The sequence below is a fragment of the Thermobia domestica genome, chromosome 8 (assembly GCF_964235325.1).
Source record: "Thermobia domestica chromosome 8, izTheDome1.hap1.1, whole genome shotgun sequence".
Taxonomy (NCBI): Eukaryota; Metazoa; Arthropoda; class Insecta; order Zygentoma; family Lepismatidae; genus Thermobia; species Thermobia domestica.
In genome coordinates, this window is record NC_137461.1 from 100,998,316 (window position 1) to 101,023,304 (window position 24,989).

A 24,989-nucleotide genomic window follows, 5' to 3' on the forward strand; every position below is an offset into this window, starting at 1 on the left:
TATTTTTCATTTTACTATTGGTGGCTCAGTAGTAGAGCGTTCACCTCTGGTGCTTGGGGTCCCGGGTTCGACCCCAGCCCCCGCCAAGTGAACTTTGTGGTGGACAAACACCGTGTGCGTGGGTTTCCTCGGGGTTCTCCCGTTTCCTCCCACTTTCTTAATTCCACCATTTAATTCATTACTCATCATCACCGTCTCCTTTAGCCTCACCGGCATAACAGTGGGACGTAAAACTCAAAGATTTCATTTCATTTTCTTTTTACTATTATCTTCAAGCTCAGTAATTTAAGCTTTTAAAAAGTCACGTTTCTTTGTTTTAAAAGTTGTGGAATTTTCTTTTTAATGCTAACGGAGTTTGGTGTGTTTTCTCTTCTCAGCCAGTTTAGTGCATTCTTGGTCGAACATGGTTTCATCCTACGTATTTCCGCATGCTTCAGTTTTTCTTTGCTGAGACTTCAGTTTTTCTTTGTTGAAGTGTATCCCTAAGTTTAACTCAATTGTTCTCAACATTAATGCATTCGGAATATTTTAAAATCTATTCGACAATTCAGCGTGGTATTCCTCTCTCGCCTGACCCTTGATCTAATCTCTTTAAATTAAACCTCGCCGTTTTGAAATGCTGAATATACAGGTTGATTCATTTATATTGAGCCGAAGTCAATAGACAACTGTGCAGCGCATGCGCTCCCCCATCGCCGTGAGATTGTCACGAGGCAAGCAACAGTATCTCGTTTGTCACACAGTAGAGTAATGTGGTCAGGCGTAGTCCGATGCAGCCAAAACAGAACAGATTCTCAGAAGGGTTTATTGTAGCCCATTCTGACGCTAGGTTCACGGCGTCACATATCGTAGAAACGTGTAAAGTGTGTAATCTTCATGTAGGTCGTGCCACTATGAATCGTATTATACGGAAATATACAACACAGAATCCTGGGCCCACCACATCGACGCGAGCTGTTAAAAAACTGGCTTCCCAGGAAGAGAACCCCACCGCTTGTGGTAAAGTTCTTGCCATTACATATAGACCTATTGAGGCCAAGGCTGAGGCACGTTCTTCTGCTAGCACGCAGAGAGTTTCCCACAAGAGATCATTATTTGTTGGTTTCTCGTACAGGGTCGAACTGTGTCCCCGGAAGGTGGAACGATATGTCAAAATCAGTACTACGTACTACAAGACTCATGTCCTGACTGAAATATTCCAGCAATTTACGGACAAGACGTGAATCAGGTTGAACTATACCAAGACAAAGCATCCACCCTGACGTCGAAAACATCGCGGGAATTCTGTCGCCGTATGGAAGAGGAAACTCGAATTTCGACAATTCTCTTCTCTGATATCCCTGGCAAGAGTATAGATGCCAGCCTAATTGAGAATTGTGCTTTCGGGCTCCTCAAGCGGCGCTTGTCCCGTCATCGAGTCGTCACTGTCCCCGGTCTATGGAAAGCTTGTAATAACAATAATAATAATAATAATAATAGTAAAGTGGAATGCAATACCCATGATTCAGCTGCAACGCAGTGTCCTGCAATAGAAACTCCGATGCCAGTTAGTAGTTGGTAGAAGTGGCCAGCCGATCGTGGTGGAAACGCGGCATTTTTTAGGTAAGTGACACATTCAAATTCGACTCAATATAAATGAAGCAACCCCTATATTTCCTTTTTTGTCGATAATCTCTCTCTCTCTCTCTCTTTTATCACCGTTACCAAATAGTAGTAAGTGCCACAGTCAGCTCTTCTGAACAACCGAATATCGGTTATACTAGACTGTCTTCTTCTGTCTACTATAAACGTGATCACAATTTGATTGTTTTTCTATCTGCTCAGGTCCAAGTATATTTATGATGTGACTTGTTTTTCCTTTCAAGATTAGATTTTTTTGATTGTTGCGAAGTTCTCGAGTCAAATGCCGTTGTCACTACTTTCCTTATGCTAACTTTCGTTTCCTATAATCGATTTGAAAATATCTTACTATGTCTATCTTCGTATTGAAATCTCCCAATAGAGTTTTCATGTTGTGTCGCTGGAGTTTGTCAAATACACATTCTACTTGTTCATAAAAACTGTCCTTTACATCGTCATCCTTATCTTCTGTTGGGACGTTTAAATTTAGAACAATAATATCGCACCACCAACCCGTAAGGGCAATAAAAGGAAATCTGTCAGTAACAAATTCAATTGCTGATATTTTTCTTCTACGAACGAAAAAACCTGTTTTAGTTTATGATTTTTATTTCCTTCCCATAGCTTCCTAAACTCCTCCTACGTCCATCCTATATTTTCCTTACTCATTTTAATGCGCCTGCTCTATAAAGACTTATTATATCCCATGTTCCAGATCTCATGTCCAGTTTCCTTTGCGGAGATCGCGCCAAATTATCAATCCTGGTCTGAGACTTTACAGGATAAAATTGTTAGCTTCACATCAAATTCTCAGGGTGGAGGTCTACTCCTTGTCATCCGTCCACAACTTCTCATTCAACATATTCCAGCTAACTTCCATATCTAGAAGCCTTCTCTCCTCTATGCATAACCTGAGCACACATCATGTTGTGGTGACAAGAACCCATGTTGGGAATAAAGTTACGCCACTTGTTTCGTAATGAATGAATGAATGGGGACGAGCGAGTTGTTTTGTCACTTGGAACAAAAAGAGGGTATCCTCAGCATAGAATCAATATTCAATAAAACGAAACCCTGGCTTACTCCTCCCCGCTTGTCTAATGCTATCGTGTGGGATTGTGGTGATCGTGGTCCCTAGTTTGATTCTTGGAGGGAAAACACTAAAAATTATAAATGCATTATGGTGGTTCGGATTCCACCTCAAACTGTAGGTCCATGTCTATATAGTCTTGCGCTGAAAGGAGTTCTACACTTCAAAAACCAAACAAAAATCTGGTTTACTGAAATATTTTGTCCCAGAGACTTATATAATATAAAATGGTGGAGGAGGATTTCCCACTGCTAATTTATTTTGGAAATACGCTACGTTCTTAATCTTAAAGAAATAGATTTTTAACTACTTATTCAATAAGGGCAGGATTTCTTGTATTTCAGAAAAGGGCACGCCATATTTTAGCAATAACGCATTCAGATGTAATGCCAAAAGAAATACAGCAACCGATTAACGTCTGTCGTCACAATATATATAAAGATGTATTTGGTCAGAAATTTGTATCTTGAACTCACCATATACATATATAGGAAAGTGTGTTTTTTCATTGTGTAATCTTAAACAGCTTTCCGATCTTCAAAAAGCGTGAAGAAAAATTGACCAAATGTAAGAGCAATTTTACAGACCCTGATGTTCACTTGGGGGTATGGGGAAAGATATGTAAATATGGCGAAGTGGAACGTATACTCAAGAGCGAAGGTGCACGTTAGGTATTCAGGATTCGACCCCATCAGGCATAAGGGATACCTAACACAGTAAATGAGGAGGGGGTATTAAATAAAAGTAAGAATGATACAGAAATGTAAAGCTCCTCTACTTTTTTATTAAATTAAAAGATCTAGAAAAGTGGATGCAGAGCCCCTCAATAATATGATGTTTCCTCGTACCATCACACTCAAAAGGCACATTCTGGAAAGAAAAAGCTAGAGATTAACATGGAATATGCCTTCGCTGAAAATAAAATGTCTAGTTTTACGTAAAGAAACGGAAGAACTTTGATAAAATTAAGTTGTCCACCACAAACTCACTTGGCCTAGGACTTATAGCAGCAGAGGTGAGCGCTCTAGCACTAAGACCGCGTGCCTACGCGGTCACTGTCTGAGACATTCTAGACTTGGAGGTTTATTATAACGGTGTATGTTTCTGACCACATCATTTTCTCTGTATGTGTTGAAGTATAGAATGTGTGTAGCCTTATTTCCACTCTGCCTTGGGCCTCTATGGCTTCTGCAGATTATGTGTGTGGGGAGGGGGCTTCTTAAAGGCTTATAATTTTTGTGAGAGCTATTTTTCCTTTCCTTTTAATTATGTTAGGTCTCATGCTTTGCGTTTTCAGTTAGTTCTTAATATATATTTAATTAGTTATTGTTGTCAAAAGACTGAAGTTCGTGAATTGCTTTACGTTCTGCCATTTACTCGCGTATGGGTCCACTCTGAATATATCTATGTATTTGTGTTTAATTCACACCTTGGTTTTAATGCAGAAAAGCTTCGTAAATCTGTTAAACTATGTAAAGCAAATGCCTGTATAGTAATTTGCCTGTTGCTGTATAGAGCAAGACGGAATATTTCAGTCTGTGGGAATACTAAATATTCCCAATCAAACCTGTGGACGTAATTTGTACTAGGTTGGTGCAAATGAAATGTCCACACCATGTGCATCATTTCCAAAGTAACCTCCCAAATAAAATCTGCAATACTTGATTAATGAGAATAGTCGTCATCTGCAACCACATATTTTACCATCGCTCAGCCAGTGATTGGATTCCGTGGCTCAACTGCACGTTACATTCCCCGAACGTCAGTGAAAGTGATCGAGATGCCGGAAGAAGTACTGATCAATGAGAAAGATATCGGAAGAATACACTGGGCGAGAAAGGGTTTCATACTGCAACTCATGGAGAGCATGAACTGTATTTTGGGTGACATGTAGGCAAGCCTTGTCGATCAACATGAGGACATAGTGTCTGTTGACCATTGCTGGATGCTTGCGGACAAGTATGCAGTAGATTTCATGGAGTTCAGCTCTGTAGCGATCTGCTTTGATGGTTTCACCTTGCTTGAGAAAGACATGATAGATCACTCCCAACATAGACCACCATACCAGCAACACCACCACCTGTGGGTGGAGAGGTGGTTTAAGAAACTGGTCTGAAACGTTAATCACGATCCAACCATTGTCCTGACCATTGCGATTAGTCATAGCAGAGTCTTCTTTCATCTGAAGTAATATTTCGATGCAGGATACTCTTTCCGCTATTCCTACACCCACAGAACGTACTCCTCGAGATGACGATTTTTGTTGGCTAGTGTCAACTCTGTGTCAGGAGTCCAAGCCCAACCTTTCCACCTCACCAATTGCATGGAGCTGCCGTGCGTACACGGTGGTATTATGATGGATGAGCCTAACTCGTTTGCAATGGCACGAAGAATTTTCTAAGGGTCTGCTAGCATGGTATTTCTGAGGTGCTCATTCGAACATAATATTGGTCAATGCCCACGGGAACATTTCGCGTGTCGCCGAAGCGAAATTCGGTGAATGGTGCGTTCATTTGCCATTCGTGGCTCAAGTGCACTGTGAATGGTTGTGACTTGCTGTACAGAATGTCCCAGTTTGAAATCGTAATGAAATATGACTCGCCAGTGTGTGTTCTCTATGGTGCATTTTCACCCTGTTCGACAACGCTCTGACTGGCTGGGTACTCGTGCCTGTTTGCTGGACGTTTAAAGAGTTTGTGACGTTTAGACGCGTGACCTTAGTTGTGTCTGTTGTGTTGTGTTGTTGAGGCGAGTTTCCCATCAAACGTCAAAGCGGACATTTCATTAGCACCAATCTAATGTTCTTTATTGATAATTACGTGTTATATGCAGTGACCGATTATACCACATACATTGCCATGTAGGTGTTATTAATATTTCCATGCAGTGGGCAAAACTTGTGCTTTATACAGGCCGAAGTATAGTATGATATAATTTGTGGTTATTGCTTGTAAAGTAATAGATGAATAATGGTGAATTTTATTATTCATTCAATAATTGATTCTGAATTGTAAGTTTGAATTGAACGAATATTACGTATTAGTTCACTGTAACACATACAGTAGACGTGCTATGGCAACACGAAACTACGAGCAGAGTGTTCTGCATTAAAAGTAATTTTATTAAGACTCTCAACCAAAGCCAAGTGGAAAGAAAGAAAGAAGTTGCAATACACTCTCTCAATTAAATACTAATTTATTTAAAAGCGTTGTGTTAGTTGCTTGAGTAATCTGCGTGGTGTCGGTGGAATGCCATTATTTCCGTATCAGATGTTAAAAAATGAAATAGCTTCGAGTTTTACGTCCCACGGTTATGCCGGCTAAGCTAAAGAAAACTGTGATAATGAGAAATGAATGAAATGGTGGAATGAAGAAAGTGGGAGGAAACGGGAGAACCTCAAGGAAACCCATGCACACGGTGTTTGTCCAGCACAAAGCTCACTTGACGCGAGCTGGGATCGAACCAAGGATCTCATGCACCAGAGGTGAACGCTCCACCACCACCGCAGCTCCTATATTAGATGTTAATTTCAGTTATTGGTATTTTTTTACGTAATTTAATAATTAGCTTAGCAGTGTTTCCTTTCACTAATTTCAGTTACTATCCAATTATAGAAGACATATTTAAAATAACTGTTTAGGTGCTCGTACATGTCTTAAACTTCGCGTTCTATGGTGATTATATATATGTGAAAAGACTTGACACATTATAAAAATTTTACATAAAATATTAGAATATACATCATAAAAACTATAATACATTTCATTGTTTATCAGGAAGGTAATTTATAATACAGGACGTGTTAATGTTTACATCTGTGTATATATACTATTAGTTCAATTATTAGTGATGCAGTAACCTCCTCATGATTTTGTGTATTATAGTAAGCTGGGTACAGTTTAATTAATAAGGTTCTTTCTGTTTGTATAACTTGGTTTTGATATTGAATTGTGTTTCTTCTGAGTGCAGCGAAGTAATATAATGAAAAATGAGTAATGTACGTGATAATCCTCAAAAAGAAGTTCTAGTAAGCTTTAGTACAATATTCTTTTGCTTTACTGCAAACATTCTCAGTAATTTAGAAAAGGTTTCAGTGATAAATGATTGGATAAGTTTCAGTTAATGGATAATGAGAGTGACCTCAAGATATAATGAATCAAATTCCTATTTATATGTACAAGAAGAATCGAAGACAACATGTATATCGTGTGATTCTTCTCTTTATCATTTGTGGCTTGAACTTACTTTCAAACTACAGACGATGCTTACAGTAAATCAAGAAAAAATTATAGTGTATTAAGTTTATCAAGATTTCCTTTGGAGAATTAACAGGTACGTTATTTGTTTTCGTAATTATTTTTGTTGGTTAAAAAAGAAAATAAAAATTATCTATTTACAGAGGAAGATCCAAGTTCAGTCACCGCCACCACTCGATGAGGATGATTCTCGGAAAGGTCTGGATGACGAAAGTGATCAAGATGTCGTTCATCCTTCAGATTCGGAAACTCAGGTATGGATTTTTATGCTTTGTAAAATTCATTTGCTGACATAGATTCGTACTGGTTGTTACAAGAATACATTTGACTTAACGCTAAAATGACTCACGCAGTTAACTGGAAGAAACAAATGTATAACGTGACACTTGCTAACCGTAATCATAGTTTACATACAGGGTATCCCGAGAGGAAGTGGCAGTAGTTTGGGAAATGGTAGTATCCTTGATTCTAAGCGTTCAAAATCGGACCCATATTCATATGAACTCTTCTACTTAGAATCATACATACTAGCATTTCCCAAAGTATCGCTACTTCCTCCTGGGACATCCTGTATTTGTGTGTGTTTTAAAATCTATACACATGTAAGAATTTTGCTTCATTCCTCTTGGTTAATAGACTTTGTGCGTTGTTAAACAATATTGTTGTCGACATAGAAATTATTCTTTGCAAATAATAATAATAATAATAATAATAATAATAATAATAATAATAATAAATAAATTAATTAAATCAAATAAAATAATAAAATAAATCAACATTTATTTCTGATTTATCTATTTTTCACATTTTGAAACGACTGCTATATTTTTTGTCGTAAATAAGTGAACACGAGGTAGTTTTTCTTCGTTTTTAATATTATAACTTTTGATATTGGTCATTTCTGTACTATATTGTTGTTCAACGTTGTAGTCTTTAGTATTTGCAGATGTACGCTTTGGTGCTTCTAAGAGCTATTTACAGAGTTTTATGATTAAGAATTCTTGTTTTGAATGTTTAATTACATTTTTGTTTAAACTCGGGAATGGTTGCTCGCAATATATTAAAAAAAGAAATCAAACTTACCATTCAGCACTTGAATATCGTTTGCATTGAATTATATTACTCTTTGGTTTCCATCTTATAGATACCAAAAAGAGTATATAAAGAAATATGAATGATTCAGAAATTTAGGTGTCATTAAAGCTAAATTTGGAAACTATGCAAGAACCGCGTCAATTCAGTCTCTATCTGTCGGCTGACTATCACAATAGTAAATGTTAATAGTGTCTGGCAACTTGCATGCTTTTTATACTTATAAAATATATTACAACTTTTGTTGAGCTGTCCACTCTTATACGAGGGTGAGCTTTCGTAGAAAAACAAGTCAAAGTTTTATGATGGATCTATTCAACATACTTCCCTTTCAATTCGATGTATTTTTGCTTCGATCCTGCAGATTGTCAAGCCATACATTTGCAGCTGCAATCGCTTCAGAAATATGCTGATTTCTTGTCCCATAAGATACATGTTCTTTCTTTTTTCCAGTTTAGGAATAGGTGGTAGATGGGGTTAGGTTAGATGAATAGTGTGGGTGATTCAAAGGTTCAAATCCTAATGTATCCAACTTGTCCGGTACAAGATCGCTTTTGTGAGGTGATGTATTGTCTTGAAGGTAGACAATTTTCCGAGACAACGTTCCATAGCACTTTTTGTCAGCTCTGAGTGGAGCTTATCTAGTAATAATGCATAGTAAGGCCTGGTTATAATATTACCTTACTGTAGATAAACAATAAAGGTTATCTCCATCCTGATCCCAGAAAACACTAGCAAGAATCTTTGAACTAGACTTTTATACTCGAAACGTTTTTGTTCCCGGGGAACCACTGTAATGCATTTCTTTTGAATATTGTCTCTGGATCATACGAATGAACCCATATTTTACCCTCGGTCACCAAACGTGCAACACAATTAGTGGCATCCTGCTCAAAACGTCTCTGGAAGCAAGTCCCCTTGCATGCTTCTAGTTTGCATCCGTACATTTGAACACCCGCTTGACGGAAAGTTTTATCATGTCAAGATGATCACGAGTAATGATGCTAACACGTTCATGGAAGATGCTTGATCCTCTGCTATTCTTTTAGCAGAAATGTGTCGATCAGAAAAATTCATTTCATGTACCTTTTCAACTATTTCGAGCACAATCACTAAGGAGGTTCTCCCGGAGCGGGTTTCATCGTAAGTGCCAAAATGTCCTGTCCTAAATTTGACAACCAGTTCTTATCAGTAGCATAGCACGGAGCATGGACTCTGGCATAGCACAGGGTATGAATCTCTACTGTTTGTAGTATGTCATCGTGGATGAACTTTGCAGATTTCCTGGAGGAAGAGGAACTTGACTGCTCTAGTTTCAACATCATTGAACTTGCTGACCAGTCATCTCTACTCCTCACTAGCAACAAAAATAGGTCCATTAGTCTCAGTGTATTGATTTTGGGTCACAAACAGAAACATGTAGTCTTCAAACAAAAGAAGATTTGTTGAAATCATGCAATAGGAAGGGAGCAAAGCTAAAGAGTTTCCAGCATCTCCTCGTATTTCCACGGCTAGAAGTAGTCTGAAACGCAGTGCAAGTGATACTCAAGTATTAAGTGGTGAATAACTTTTAAAAAGTCGTAATTATTTACTATAAAGCTTGACGTATAAACATATGAATATTTTGCTCGAGTGTGTCATATATTTTTTTAAGAAAAAAAAAATATTATTTCCTCAAATCAGTTGTTAAAATATCTGAAATTGGAGAGGTGAAGAGAGCTTGGGAGTCAGAATGACGTCACATAATGCAGTATAAGTTAAACTAATCGTTATATGTCGGATGTTTTTGAGAATTTTTTCACCAGTCGTAACAGTGAATGTTGCAGCTGCTACGAAGGGTTAGCCATTTGCTGTTGTTACGAGGAGCAATAAAAATGAAATGAAATTTTTAGTCTAACATGCCTTTAGGCTAAAGGAAACAGATGATTAGTCAAAGTGAATGGTCATGAATTCTTTTTGCACCGAGAATCGAATCAAGGGCCACGTGCACCAAAATTACTCGCGAGACCAGTGGGGAGTACTGCAACAACTATGAATATAAAGAATTTTTTAGTTCCTTTTACGAGTGTTATTACAAAAGTTATAAGCCTAGCTATAAACGGAGCAGTAGAGAGTTTATGGTTGGTGTTACTTTTCAACGTAAGCCCTTGGCAAGTCAACACATTTTGTGCATCGATCTTCAAGTGCGTTAATGCTGCTGGTAAAAAAAATAAATAAATAAAAAATACATAAAATAAAATAAAAAAATAATAAAACTCGAAGGTATGTAACATTTCATCTGCGGCATGCATGACATCATCATCGGTGTCAACATTAGTGTCTTCCAACTTCTCTTTGAGCTTTAGAAGGTGGTGAAAGTCAGAAGGTGCGAAATCAGGTGAATAGGGAGAGTGGGGGACCAATCCGTAGCCGCAATCGTGAATTGCTGCTATTGCGATGACTGACTTGTGGCTCGGGGCATTGTCTTGATGGAGAAGCGTATTTACTGTTAGTTTCTCACGATGCTTCTGCCGAATATTATCACGCAGCTGTCGTAGATCTGCATAGTACTCTCCAGTCACGTTCCCCCCTTTAGAAAATAATCCACCGTCACTATCCCTTCCGAATTCCAGAAAACTATAGGCATCACTTTTCCAGCTGAAGGCACTGACTTGGCCTTCTTCGGAGGGGGATGAAAGGTGTTTTTACTGCTTGGAACGTGGTTTAGACTCTGGTTGGTAATGGTGGACCCAGATCTGATCAAATCGAGTGCGAAAGGCACCTGGATTTGTCCGGAAGAGATAAAGATTGTCCCTTGAAATGGTGCGTATGGTGAGCTTTTCATCACGTGTCAAACATTTGGTACCCATCTCACGGAAAAATTGCTAATTCCTAGATGCTGGGTGATAATTCGGTCAACACTTGCAGTAGATAAATCAACTATCTCAGCAATCTGACTGATGGCTGTTTGCCTATCATTCATAATGATTTCATGCACTTTGTCAATGTTCTTCTGAGTTAGTGCTTCCGCTTGTATTCCTATCGAATATCATCTTCAATGGAGGTTCTCCCTCTTTTAAATTCGGCTGCCCATTTCTTCACTGTGGCGTATGAAGGAGCACTATCACCTGAAGTAGCACCCATGTTGGCGAGGATCTCCCGCAGTTTTAAACCTTTCTTATGGAGATATTCAATAACAGCTCTCGCCTTCAATTTCTCCATTTGGTCACACTTCGCTCATTCTTCTGTTTTATTCTGTTTTACACGTCCAGAAAGATTCGATATTAATGCCAAATATGGTATGACATCATAGGTAGGTTCAATGAATACGACCTAAAAGTATTACATGTCTAGTTCGAAGATTTCTTTTTTTGATTTAGAATTTATGTAACAACGATCGTAAATATACACAGTCTTAGTGAGAATTAGTGAGCAAATGCGTGCTTGTTTCAAGTGGAAAATAGTGTTTTCAACTTTATTATTGGCCAAGGTTAGATTAGAAAAAGAACAAGCTTCCAAAAAACCAAGTTATTTGCTCTAGATTGACATATAAAGTAATTCATTTACTATCGTAGTTAGTCTACCTGATGTGCCTTCGAACTCACGCATGTAGTATAATATCAAGTATCAGGTAAGCACTGATTGCGCTTGTTCGATCACATTCTAATTCAGTTCCTATATGATGAACGTGACATTTTTTCTAATTAATAAATGTAATTAATTAGAGTAGTGTCTGCTTTTATATTAGTATTTTTCCCAGAGTTCCTTTGTAAATTACTTCTGAATTTCCAGTGGTGTAGACTGCTACGTTTTTCGAAGCATTGTAGCTAGAATAGGACTGGATTAAGCCTTAAGTAAACTTTAGGTAAATAATGAAAGGTACAAATTATAAGCTTTGCGATAAATCAGAATGTTGACTTTCAGGTAGTAATTCTTTTCACATTTCATCTCACTTCTTCCATTTTTTTCTTTCTTAATATTTTATTTTACAAAATTCAATATTTTTATGATGCATACTATCATTACAGCTGAGAAATTTTGCATGTTGGTTTTAAATTTGGTTATTGTTTTATTTGCAGTGTGAAACATCATTAACCAAGTTCCCTAATCAAGTGGCGTCATCTGAGGAATCAGAAGGAAGTGAGAGCGAGAGCGAGCAAGAGAAGTTCGCAGGTAAGTATTTATCTGTATATCTACGTCAGGAAAAATGACAATATTTCATCTCTGGAATGTTCCTTCCCTTGATGCGCCAAAACAACTTTACATAATATTTTATTGCTTAACACGTCAAATGACTTACTGCATAGAAGAGATTGCAAGCAAAATAAAGCTATTCTACTCTTTTTACTTTTAGCTAGCATTTAGAGTTGGTCGTAATTTTTTTTATGGGATTATTCTGCGCATTAAGATCGAGACACACATTGAATAGTGACAATGTCGAATGATATTGTTGAATATGCTTAGGGAAGTAATATATGATTTTACTTTTTTTTTTTTTAATTCTTTACCAACCCGATTGCTAATCCACTTGTAGAATGAATTACATTTTTTTTTCTCATTAAATTTGTCGTCATTTATTATAAGGCCTACTTGGCAGGTTCGTTTGCAGTGGTCCCTTGTGGCGTGCGAGTAGCATGGATCGTTGTGAACTGGTAACTCATCGTCTTTAGTGGCGGATCAAACACCTGGCATGGTCGAATGATCTGTGGTGCTCGAATAAAAGGAGCAGCAGATGTATCAGTTGTTATTTTTCTATTTGACAGTGTATATTAGGGTAGATTAAAATACATAATACGGACCACCGGTCTAAATTTCCTGGTTCTCACTTCTTAAATTGAATAATATCATGCTGTGTTATTACGGAAACATTTCTAACTAAGTATTTTTAATAAGACCAAATCAACTGAGAAGTTTGCGAGCAAATTGCCTGAAAAAGAATAACCCATCATGAATTTTTTCAGTAAATATGATTTACCGTATACCATAATGTGGATATATTAATGGAATATTTATTTGTGAAATCAGTACAAAATTGCCTGAATCGTTTGAGAAAATCATCCGGGAAAAACGTACCACCAAGAGTAAACTATCCCTTGTGATTTTTAAAATCAAAGATGATGTATACATATTGTAGATTTCTTAATACAACATTTATGAAATATGAATAAAGTTGTGTGTATCGTTTTTGAGAAAATAATCTGGGAAAGAAAACTCCGAAGAATAAACTACCTCTTGTAAATATTTTAATGAAAAATAATAATAGATTTCTTGATACAACTTTCCTTTACGAAATATGAACAAAATTGCCTGAAAAGAAAGCTTACTTCCAGGAGTAGACTATCTTTTCTGGATTAATTTAGTCCAGAAGTTTTTCCAGTTTAGTAATCCAGAAAAACTAAATTCTTAATTGATTTATGGAAAATTGTTAAAGTTATTTTCGAGAAAATTACATTTTTTTTTTCTTGATTTTCACCCTTTTGTAAATTACCCTTAATTTTAGGGGTAGGAAGAAAGCTCAAGAAACCTCTTAGTTACAAAAAAAAAAAAAAAAAGTTTAAAATTTGGTCTCGATACGTTGAACGCTATGGCCTTTAGGTAGTGCATATCAGGACGAACGGAAAACAGACGGACCAATATCGAAAAATCAATTTTTCGGTATTAGGGTCTTTGAAACTTCCGTTGATATATCGAATTCGATTTTTATTACGATCGCCATACGTTTTCTCCTATCGTGGCTCGAAAGTAAAAGAATGTGGGCAGAAGTAGATACGTATAGTTCGTATAGAGTATGAGTTTTCACTCTCTTGAATGAATACCTTTTATCTTCAAATTTAAGATGAAGTTTTAGAAGTCCTAAGAAGGCAATTCGTAAGAATTATTGTAAAATTGGATAGTTTTAACCACAAGCACTTTGGCAACACTGAGGGGTATGAAATACAAAAACGACTTTTTCTTTTCTTGAACCTCAACCACTTACTTAAGTAAATAAAGTAATGAGACTGGCAACGCTGCACACGAACCGGACTTGGAGGAGAGGTGGATGAACACGTGATAATGCACCATGTAAGTCATAGTCATTATAAGTGGGAATTCGCTAGCATCACGTTGGTTGTTCGTAGCGATTGTTTAGTAAAGTAGGTTTGCTTATCCGTTCTGCTAATGAGTGACACGAATATCGAGCAACAGTATGCGATCAAGTTTTGCTTCATACACAGCGGTAACTTCTGCAAAACTTCGCTAGGCCTATGAAGACAAGTGTTTTGTCAAGGGCCCAGGTGTTTGGTTAGTTTAAGGCATTTTCAGAAGGAAGAGAGTCATTTGAAGATGAAGTCGCTGAGAAAGGCCTTCGGTTGCAAGAACGGGTGCAAATATCGAAAGAATCCAGGAACTCGTACGTTCCGATCATCGGTTGACAGTGAGAATGATCAGGACAGAGTTGAATTTGAGTCACACTATCCTTCTTCAGCTGTTGACCAATGAATTGAGGATGCAAAAAAATCTGCTCCAAACTGGTTCAGAGAATCCGCAAGAATAAAAGGACATGCGGAGAAATGGTGCGTTGATTTTTTTGAATTCGATTGCAAATGATACCCATTTACTGGAACGTGTCATTACGGGTGACGAGGCTTGAATGTGCCAATACGACCCACAAACCAAGCGCCAAAGCATGGAATGACACACTGCAAGCTCTCCAAGGCCAGAAAACGCAAGAATGACTAAGTCAAAAGCACGTTGTTTCGCCTTTTTACTAGCCAGGGAATAATTCACAAAGAGTTCGTGCCTCCAGATCAAGGGGTTAATCAACGCTTTTACCAAAAGTTTCTGGAAAGACTGCGAAAAAGGATCATACCTGTGCGACCAAACATCGAAATGAACTGGATGTTGTATCACGACAATGCGCCTTGTTACACGCAATTTCAGTTTTTTTTTTTTGGGGGGGGGAGCAATAAGAACATTCGTGTGGCTCCTTAGCCTCCTTATTCCTTCGACTTAAGTCGTTGTAATTTTTTCATATTCCCGAGATGGGACGTTGGTTTGGGGACGTGGACAACATTCAAAGGGCGTAATCGATTAGTTGAAGACTATTCCAATATCTACGTTCCAGCACTGCTATGTGAAGTGGAAGAACCGTCTCCAGCGTTGTGTGGCTTTCCAAAACAATTACTTGGAAGGAGACAATGTTACATGAATGTTATTGTAATATTCTTGGAAGAAAACAGGAAAAAATCAATCTCATTACTGGTGAGAGACATACTTAAAACTTATTTTTTAAGAAAAAGAACATTTTAGCCATTAAAAAAAGGCAACACAGAAAGTAAGTGACAAGTTCATTTTTTTTCTTCTTCTAATATGCAGTGTAAATCTGTGTCTTGGATGGTGGAATTAGGGTAAACAACCTGGAATCCAAAAACCATCCACTTTCGCACAGATTATAGAGTATTAAGTTCGTATTGGTATTGCTAAAACCTTCGTTGAGGTCTCGTAATGTGATTACTATATACTATTACGTATCAATGTGATCTGCATATTATAAAGCTGTAGGGTATTACATTTTCATACACACGTTAAAATTAACGGACAGAGCAAACTGGTGGAAATGTGATAGTTGAGATATGACGAGTTTTTACTGAAGGATCAGAATTTTCACTCACACAAGAATACTAAGGACAAAAATGAAAATTTTCTTTGCCTGCCGTTATTGTGTTTATATAGACAGTTGTCAACTAATCATTTATTTTTTTTGGGGGGGGGGGGCATTTTTACGGGTTTTCTAAATCATTTTTACTTTATTTTAAAAATAAGTAAAATTTTGGATTCTTCAACGCACTTGCAGCTGAAGAACATTCAATACGAAAATGAATTTCTTGTTGCATATAAATTCGTGTATACTCTTTTCTTAGTAAAATTAATGTATAAAATTATTTTAAAAACTGCTTTCTTGACTATTTATTTACTCTTTCAAAAATGTGTATCAGATACGCGGAGAGGATATTATTTGAGGGTGGTAATTATTCCACTTTTAATATACTATAGTCATTTCAACTTTTTATCTCCTATAATTCCTTTATTTATTTATTTATTTACTATCCATCGTAGTTAGGCCAGTCGAATTAGAATTCGCTTTTATGGTCCACGTGGACATAATTAAACAATGAATTTTTTCTACGCAGAATTGTTGAAATTGTTTTCCTCATCAACACATTAAATGTACTTATTGGTTTGACTGGCGCTAAGGCCGTTATCGTGAAAAATTGGCAGACGAAGAGGCACATTAATGTTTTTAGCTATTTTCTTTTTCAAATACCGCTAACTTGAGAAAGAAAATAAACTGGACCAGTCAAAGAGCAGAAAATTTCCTATAAAATACAGTTAGTTAGATTTTTCTCAAAGTAGACTGTTCTCCAGACTTAGTAGTCACTTTTCGGAAAATCATAATAAATACCTGAGAATTGCCGCTTTTACCTGAAGATTGAAATACTTGTAATGGCCATTATTGTAAAACGTGAATTTTAGGATACTGCTTGTTTCTCCTCTTCTTCGTCGAAGTATCTCGAGTACTAAAGCTATAATTTAAGTTTCATTATTTAAAATAATAATAATAATAATAATAATAATAATAATAATAATGATAATAATAATAATGAAAACAGAAGTGCTATTTATTTCATTGTTCAAAGTGTTCGTATGGTTCTGTCGTTAATATCAGAGACGAAAAAGAACCTAAGAGGCCCCTTACTGAAACATTGAAATTTTTAACGTGATCGCATTGCCCGATAATGCCTCCAAGGCATAACTTGAATTACTATCGCAACAATACAATAAGTATCTTCTGTTTAAGTTAGTACATAAAACGTCAGATATGCTCGCCTCGAAAGTATCGTGAGGTCGACACTGGCCCCATCCTACTCAGAAAATTCCTGAGTACGACCATGATTCATATAAAATAATTCTAGTCGTAATCTTTTTTCATTTAACAGTCTTGACTAAAAGAAGTACTGTTGGCACATTGATATTTATACTGCATTTGGAAAGCACTGAATAAAAACTCTCAATTAAAATTGTAACATGAGTTTAATCGAAGTATAGAATTGAAGAGCGCTTATTGTGAGTCATTTCATCTCTTATTGATTAATAAGAATAAGAGATTTTGAGATACAGCTGTTGCAGAGCGCGAAAATTCCTTTCGCCATTAGCGACCAAATATTTTAGTTTGGCGTTTGGGCTTTTGTTTGTCGTACAGAAAATGTCGGCCACGCCCTTTAATGTGGCTATTGGATTCAGCCTTGAAATTTTGCGCCCTGGGCTTGTGGATATATGATACGATTTAACTAATTGCTATAATTAAAAAAGGTTAAGGAATTTAAAGATATATTACTTTGTAAAGGGCTCGATAAAGAAGTAAAAAACTTCTTATGTATAATTTATGTTACTTAGTGTTCGTGAACCTTCAATGAACATGTAAATACAATATCTAATTTTAAATTAAAAAATAAAATAAATTGCTGGCGCAACAGCCCTTAGGTGAACAGGGCGTATCAGATGACTTGTAGCACTCATCCCTTTAGGGCGGTGTGTGGTTAGCACAACGGCTCCTCTCACAACTACTAGTAGACCAAAGGCCAAGGGGGTGATAACTCCCCCCACTTCGGAACTAATGCCACTATATTAGGAATGTTCCTTAGGATCCTTAGAATAATAATAATAAAAAAATAGTTGTTGCTCAACATATACACTATGTGATCAGAAGTATCCGGACACCTGGCTGAAAATGACTTACAAGTTCGTGGTGCCCTCCATCGGTACTGCTGAAATTCAATATGTTGTTGGCCCACCCTTAGCCTTGGTGACAGCTTCTACTCTCACAGGCATACTTTCAATCAGATGCTGAAAGTTTTCTTGGGGAATGGCAGCCCATTCTTCACGTAGTGCTGAACTGAGGAGAGGTACCGATGTAGGTCGGTGAGCCCTGGCATGAAGTCGGCGTTCCAAAACATCCCAAATGTGTTCTATAGGATTCAAATCAGGACTTTGTGCAGGCTAGTTCATTACAGGAATGTTATGATCGTGTAACCACTCCGCCACAGGCCGTGCAGTATGAACAGGTGCTCGATCGTGTTGAAAGATGTAGTCGCAATCCCCGAATTGCTCTTCAACAGTGGGAAGCAAGAAGGTGCTTAAAACATCAGTGTAGGCCTGCGCTGTGAGAGTGCCATGCAAAACAACAAGGGGTGCAAGCCCCCTCCAAGAAAAACACGACCACACCATAACACCACCACCTCCGAATTTTACTGATGGCACTACACACGCTGACAGATGACGTTCACCGGGCATTCGCCATACCGACACCCTGCCATCGGATCGCCACATTGTGTACCGTGATTCGTCATTCCACACAACGTTTTTCCACTGTTCAATCGTCCAACGTTTACGTTCCTTGCACCAAGCGAGGCGTTGTTTGGCATTTACCTGAGTGATGTGTGACTCATGAGCAGGCGCTCGACCATGAAATCCAAGTTTCCTCAAATCACGCCTAACTGTCATAGTACTTGGAGTGGATCCTGATGCAGTTTGGAATTCCTTTGTGATGGTCTGGATAAATGTCTGCCTATTACACTTTACGATCCTCTTCAACTGTCGGCGGTGTCTGTCAGTCAACAGACGCTTTCGTGCTGTACGTGTCCCTTCACGTTTTTACTTCACTATCACATCAGATACAGTGGACCTAGGGATGTTGGTAGGAGTGTGGAAATCTCTCGTACAGACTTCTGACACAAGTGACACCCAATCACCTGACCACGTTCGAAGTCCGTGAGTTCCGCGGAGCGCTCCATTCTGCTTTCTCACGATGTCTAATTACTACTGAGGTCGCTGATAATAAGTAACTGGCAGTAGTTGGCAGCACAATGCACCTAATATGATAAACTTATGTTTTTTGGGGTGTCCGGATACTTTTGATCACATAATGTAAGTGCAACACCTGAATCCTTGGGCCCTTAAAACTTTAGCACCCGTACATTTACAGCCATCGATGGGATCTCTTTAAATGACCGTAAATCTGACCGTTAGTGCAACACTGGAACAAGTTATACCTCGATCGATTTGCAAGAGTGTAGCTTTCACTTTACGTAATGAAGGAGTCATTTCTGCGCACAAGGAAAAAGTAATTGAAGCATATATAAGAAAATTTCCCTTAAGAACGTCCCTTCTCAAGATACTTTTAGTTATTACGTGGTAACACTGCACACTAGGTGAATAATAAAATGTATTTGTGTGTTCTATTTTATGTTCAGGTTAAACTGAAAATTTCGTCTTGATCTATCAAACAGCAGCAGAGGAAATATGTTCTTTTATAGTTTTCACAGAGTTCATAATAATAGATTTTCATGGAAGTATGAGTATGACTGTGTCAATGTTCCGTTTTATTTTTCTATAGAAAACAAGTTATACAAATTATTCTAGTTGATTTTCTCATTCGTTATATTATGGCAGATTCCCAGTACCGAGAAATCTCCCAGGAAGGTTGTATGGTTTGTTGGTCCATGATATAATAGAAAATATTTCAAAGCAATTATTTTACTACTGTACGGTTACATTATGTTCTTTTGAAAATACTTGTTGTTCTGCTATTCTACAATGAATACAACTTCCAAACATGTCGGCTGATACGTGAAGTTATTAATAGCTCTAGAAGTTATTGCGTAGGGCATGTATTCCTATTACATGTGCACACAGATAATCGCACTTAATATAATATGTAATACGTAATTTTTTTTAATTGCCATAATATTAAACAATTCGTTATATTTTTTATGTTTTTGTCTGTCTGTAAGTTGATAATAGTAGCACATTCGCCCTGAAATTCACGTGTTCTCAGTTATTCTTGAGAATGGCAAACAAAAAGAAGCCAGTCAGAGACGACAATTGCAACAAAAAAGGGATTGCTGTTGTGAAAAATCGAAAATTCTTTGTAATACACTACGCATAAAAGGAAACTGACATGAGAACGAGAAATTTCATCGAAGAAAGCTTCCATAAAAACTTTCAGGTCAAAGAACTGCGGCAAGAGAGTGACACTGCAAAACTGCACCGCTTAACACCAATTTACATCCAAATTAATACGAAATATGACACAAACGAACACGGTCTATCTCTGGGACTACCAAGTTTCACAAAATTACCACGATTGCTAAATCATTCTGCTGAATAATGTGTGGCGGAAAAGTGTACACTCTTAGTGGGTAATTCACCATATTTGGAGCGTAGTGCTATACGACTGTATCTAGCAGACATCCTGTTTAACGAGGAGCAGTGTGTATTTTGCAAGAAATAGAGCTAATGGGGATCACGAAAAAAGGGAAAAGATGTTTCATGGAAAACTTTAGGGACATGTGTCACTAGAGCAGCTGAACGTGCCATTAAAGGAACACCTATTCGATAGGAAGATGAATCACTACTGTTACATATTCAAGAAGTGGATCTCTTACCGCAGTTCTTTGACCTGAACTAAATATTGCACATTATTGCAAAATAATTCACTGAAGGAACGATATTTACTCGAGTGATAAATACGACATTACTGTATCATTTGAAAAATCAAATCCGTTTCAAATAAGCTCTAAACGCAGTAACAAGTTAGTGAATATCTTCGTGCACTTCGCTGTCCTTTAAGATAGTGAAAAAAGAAAGTTATCATGTTTGCAGTCTGTGTGATCTTCTTGTCATGAGTCATCATTTGTAACTTTTTTGTTTCCTTATCCTTGTATAGATGCTAGTTCTGAGGGCTCGTCGTCATCTGAGTCCTCAGACGAAGAGTCTGATTCGGACGCGGAGAGCAGTTCGAGCTATGAAGAAGAGGATGAAGAACATAGGGAGAAAAAGAAGATGGAGGAAGAAGAAATGTTGGAAAAGAGAAATAAAACTATAGAGTCCCTTATTAAAGAAGGCTGGACCGATTTGGAGATACTTCAGAGGTTTAGGTGAGTCAAAGTATTTAACTATCAGGGTTAGGTAAAATCATATATATATATATATATATATATATATATATATATATATATATATATATATATATATATATATATATATATATAATATTAATTAGGATAATTCAGAAAGGAATGTAAACATACAAGGTGGGCCGTAAGTCAGTTGACAAAAATGCATTTGAAATGAAGTACACATCAGCTACGAAATTGTTACAAGTTCTGTCTTAACATTAAATTAGGTTACCCACATCAAATATTTAAAATGTCCTCCATCATTTTTAATGCACATTATATCACTTAAGCATAACATAACTAAATCACTAATGTTGTTGGATGATAATTTGTCAAATTTAGAAGTAATACGCTCTTTTAATGCTCTAAATGTTTAATTTTTTCAGTTTATTATCCAAGTTATGTCTTTCTTGTCAAATGTAGAGCTTCATTAATTAAACAATTACCAAAATGTGATTATGTAACCATCATTTTGAAGTAAGAACACACGTTCATCCTTTGGTAACTTTATATTTATTGAACTAACTAACTTACAAGTGTTACACAGTTTAAATTCTTTATAAAGAATTTAAAAGAATAATTTCTTACAACGCATTGGGCACATCAATCAGCTACTGCTACTCTAGTCAGTTGAGCTGAATAACTGCTAGTGTTGAGCGACTTATGGCTCACTCTGTATATTGTTTCAGCTAGTAGAGAGGGGAATTCCAACGCTTTCAGAATAGAGATATCATTTGGTGGTGCATCGCTTGACTGGTGAGCAACGTAATGCCTTCTGTGTTCGTACATTTTAATACAAGAGTAATTGCGTAAAGAAAGTAAAACTCCTAACTTTGTAGAACACCGAATTCATAATATGGACTGCAGTAAAAAATCCCAATAAATTATTGGATAATTTCTAGAGGAATGTTGTGGGTGCTTCGTAACGAATCCCCGTTCTCTCACACAGGAAATGTGAGCACAAGTACGTCGTCAACCATTGTGTGAACAATCTGGATGAAGTCAGAATCGAAATAGAATACAAGTGAATTGCAAAACTCACTTCCGTATGTGATGCCGAGGCAGTTAATTACAACAAACCAAATAATCATGATCAACAAACTTGTACTTTAATACTGAAAACATATTCAGGATGGGACCATTCAGCGGTACCGAAGCGTAAATCTAGGAAAAGAAATGTATCTTCGAATTGCTCCAAAGACAACACCATAAGTTAGGAAAGGCTAACAATTTCTCTTCAATACTACGGATCAATTGAAATAACTTTATATATGACGAGGGGAATATGAAACCTTTCTAGTTAATAATTAATACAAAATTAAGCAGACAGTTACCAACAAGTGAAAGTTTATCAAAGTATTAGACCGGAAATTGAATGGTAGTAATCAGATTATATTGATGAAAGAACAATTATTGAGTCTTGTTATAGTGTTTTCAAAGCTAGAAACAAACTGACGTTTGGAGAAGCACGTGGTACGCTGTTGCCACTTCGTGCGCATCGTGAATCATCAGCTGGAACTGTCCTGTGAGTCTTAACGAAAAAGAAAATCTCAAAAAAAAAAAATCATTTCCACGTACAAAGAAACGAAAGACTTCTTTCATTCTGAAAACACGTGTTTACTATTTAGTGGCAACATTGAAATATTGAGATCTGTTGCCAAGGAAACCCTCCACCCACTGTTGCTAAAATGACGTTTATGATTCGATCCTTGCTGAGTGATCGCGATAACTTTGTGACATAGATTCCCTTCTTCAAAACAAATCTGCACGTGTTTTTGAGCTTCAATTTGTTTCTAGTTTTGAAGACACTTTAGATAAATTGATTGCCAGTTGTTCAGCTATTCTTTAGTTAAAAGATAATACCTTTTCTACTGGCTTCTCCAACAATATTCTGTGATTTACTGATCAGACAGTTCATTAAATGCAACTGATATTAATTTATTTGATTCAACTGCAACACAATATAAGGGGCACAATGGTAGACTGCTCCCTTCTGGTGGGAGGATCCCTGGCTGTGTGAATTTGTGGTGGACAACATCGTGTCGTTGCATTCTCCGATTGCCTCACACATTCACATCTCACCAATTCTTTTTATAATTCACTGCCATTAATCACCCGTCTCCTTTAGCCTCAAGGGCAAAACTGTGGGACATTAAATTGAAAGATTTCATTTCACTTCAGTTTGCAATGCAATATACAGCAAGTTACATTCATATAATTTAATTGAAGTACATCAGTCAAACAAAATGTTTAAGACGTTGATTACCATGTGCATCACCAGTGATTCGTAGTGAATGTACTTTGCGAAGCCATGTGCATCATATGTGATTTACAGGCTTTACATCCTTGTTTTTGAAGCCGTGTGAATTACCGGTGATGCACAAGCACGTAAGTTTTAAATGGTGAAATAAATTGTCTGACCCCAGAAAGATGTTCGACATCCTTGGTTTCCGGCTTCTGCAAGGTTTTATATATATTTTTTAAGAAATTATTTGATCATTTTGATACATGCTTTTCTCCAATAAAAATGGCCCCACGATGTACCTTATCCGATTTCGCTCTGGCAGTCAACGTGTTAATAGCAAAATTGCCGATATTCCACAGCAGTTCTTATAAAAGCACAAGCTAGATATATACACAGTTATGTACATATATATCTTCAGATTTATTTTGTTTATCACAAGCACTTCGAACAAAAGAAATAAATTAACGATTTTCAACTACAAACTAAATTTCCAGAAAAAAAAAAAAGTGTTTTAAACTTGACGAAACTCTTCAGTGCTTTCAATGTAACATTGGTTTCATTCAGCTCTTCTATATATTAGCAATATACAGAGAATTCCATAGTTGTATAGGTATTCTCACTACATGCTTGTTCTTTGGCTGCCTTTCGACTGAAAGGCATTTTCACGTAATACAGGAATTTTGTATTGGCGAAGCAGATTAAATTGTTACAATGAAAAGTAGCCCAGTCTTGTCTTTTTGAAATGCATAGGTGTACTAGACAAATGATGATGAGGTGAACGTGTGAGTCAGTTGGCCCGGCTAAGAATGCATTACATCATTTTACGACTATTGTACTTAAGCATCATAAAATCGACTTTACACTAGTGCTAACCACAGTTATGTTGTGCTTCGTAGTCCAATAGAATCGAGTTTGTACTAATACTTACCACAGTTATGTGCACCGTAGTATAATTAACTCACTAATATAGAATAGTTCTTTAACAGCCTCGTTGAGTACCACATTTTATAACACTTTCCTGGCACATATGATATATTGTTTTTGCAACCTTTCTACAATCTGCATTTAAAAATTGATTCTTAGACTTCTTCAAACTCATTTGACGTCACTCAATGACGCATTTAGAAATATCTTAGAGGTTATTGGATCCATAACTGAAAGATTTTAATATCACTTGGGGAGTGCTATTATTGACCAAATTCGTTCAACGTACAGGACAGTCTTCTTTTTTATCCGTGAAAGAGTGAAAAACTTAAAGTGCAGAACCTATCACATTGTAGAGTTGCCTTCAATTCATTAATACCAAATGCCAGAAAACTTGAATTCCTTAAATTGAATTGATTGTATACGAATTGAATGTCGAAGTTTAAATCAAAAGATACTTTTATCTCAATTCAAGGTTTTTCTCATTTCATCAATATGTAATTTCTAGTATTAATGAGTTGCAGGCAACTCCATAATATGATGTATTCTGCAGTTTCAGTTTTTCACTCTTTCACCGATGAAGCCGAAGATTGACTGTTGAAAGAGTTTTCAATTGAATAATTTAACGCTTTAGTTTTTTCAATAAATAACACTGTTTATTACACTCAAAAAGTACAATATAACAGAGTAGCGGACTACAGTCTCTTTTTTCATGCAATTATAACTTTAGTATATATTCTGTTGCACGCGGGATAAAATACCATTAGCTTTATTTAAACGCATCT

General features: G+C 36.8%; 1 protein-coding gene across 2 annotated transcripts in view; it reads left to right on the forward strand.

The window, feature by feature from the left end:
• The window catches only part of Set1 (SET domain containing 1), a 117,093-nt gene that overhangs the window by 56,631 nt on the left and 35,473 nt on the right, over positions 1–24,989 (forward strand). For both annotated transcript variants that reach the window (XM_081768803.1, XM_081768804.1), the window contains exons 8-10: positions 7,110–7,220; positions 12,117–12,210; positions 20,804–21,014. In XM_081768803.1, the coding sequence (XP_081624929.1) occupies positions 7,110–7,220; positions 12,117–12,210; positions 20,804–21,014 (416 nt within the window). The remainder of the gene's footprint in view (positions 1–7,109; positions 7,221–12,116; positions 12,211–20,803; positions 21,015–24,989) is intronic.